We start from the raw sequence: 530 nt of genomic DNA, 5'->3' as shown, positions 1-530 counted from the left end.
GCTTCTGCCCACCCTCCTCTAACAGAAACTTCTAACCCCCTCAAACCCCCTCCTGTCCAGCCTCTTCCCACCCACTGACTGACCTGTGGCCGGGATGGCCGCAGCCCCTCGCTGCCAAAGGTATAGTAAAAGCCACTGCCAGGCTCTCGGACGGAGACGGGTCCTCATTGTGGCCGGAAATGGGCTCATTCCACCCGCGCGCCTCTTCCGGCGGCCCTGCGCATACTCGGTCGGGGGTCGGGGTTTCACAAGTACATTGTCACTCTGGGAACTGCTGTTATTCAGCCAAGCTGAAGCTGAAACTGAATCTTAAATCAACGGACAACGGCAGAAAAGTAAAAGCCTAGAAACGTTTGAGGAAATGTTGTCGCTGGGATTGTTCTGTGACATGGGCCCTACTCCCACTTAGACAGGGAGGCTGGAAGAACACAGCAAACCAGGCAGCATCAGGTGGCGAAGTCAATGTTTCCGGGTGGGTGACAGGGGAGCTGCAGATAAAGGGGGTGAACACGGGAAGAGGGAAAGAATGA

At 55.8% G+C, this 530-nt stretch overlaps 1 protein-coding gene across 1 annotated transcript in view; it reads right to left on the bottom strand.

Moving 5' to 3' along the window:
• The window catches only part of sumf2 (sulfatase modifying factor 2), a 65,182-nt gene extending 64,888 nt beyond the window's left edge, over positions 1-294 (bottom strand). The window contains exon 1 of the mRNA XM_043718881.1: positions 84-294. Within this exon, the coding sequence (XP_043574816.1) occupies positions 84-189 (106 nt within the window). The 5' untranslated portion in view covers positions 190-294. The remainder of the gene's footprint in view (positions 1-83) is intronic.
• Between the last annotated feature and the right edge of the window lie 236 nt (positions 295-530).

This window comes from Chiloscyllium plagiosum, chromosome 28 (genome assembly GCF_004010195.1).
Source record: "Chiloscyllium plagiosum isolate BGI_BamShark_2017 chromosome 28, ASM401019v2, whole genome shotgun sequence".
Classification (NCBI taxonomy): Eukaryota; Metazoa; Chordata; class Chondrichthyes; order Orectolobiformes; family Hemiscylliidae; genus Chiloscyllium; species Chiloscyllium plagiosum.
Note: the sequence above shows the minus strand (reverse complement) of the source record. Positions and strands in the feature narration are given on the sequence as shown.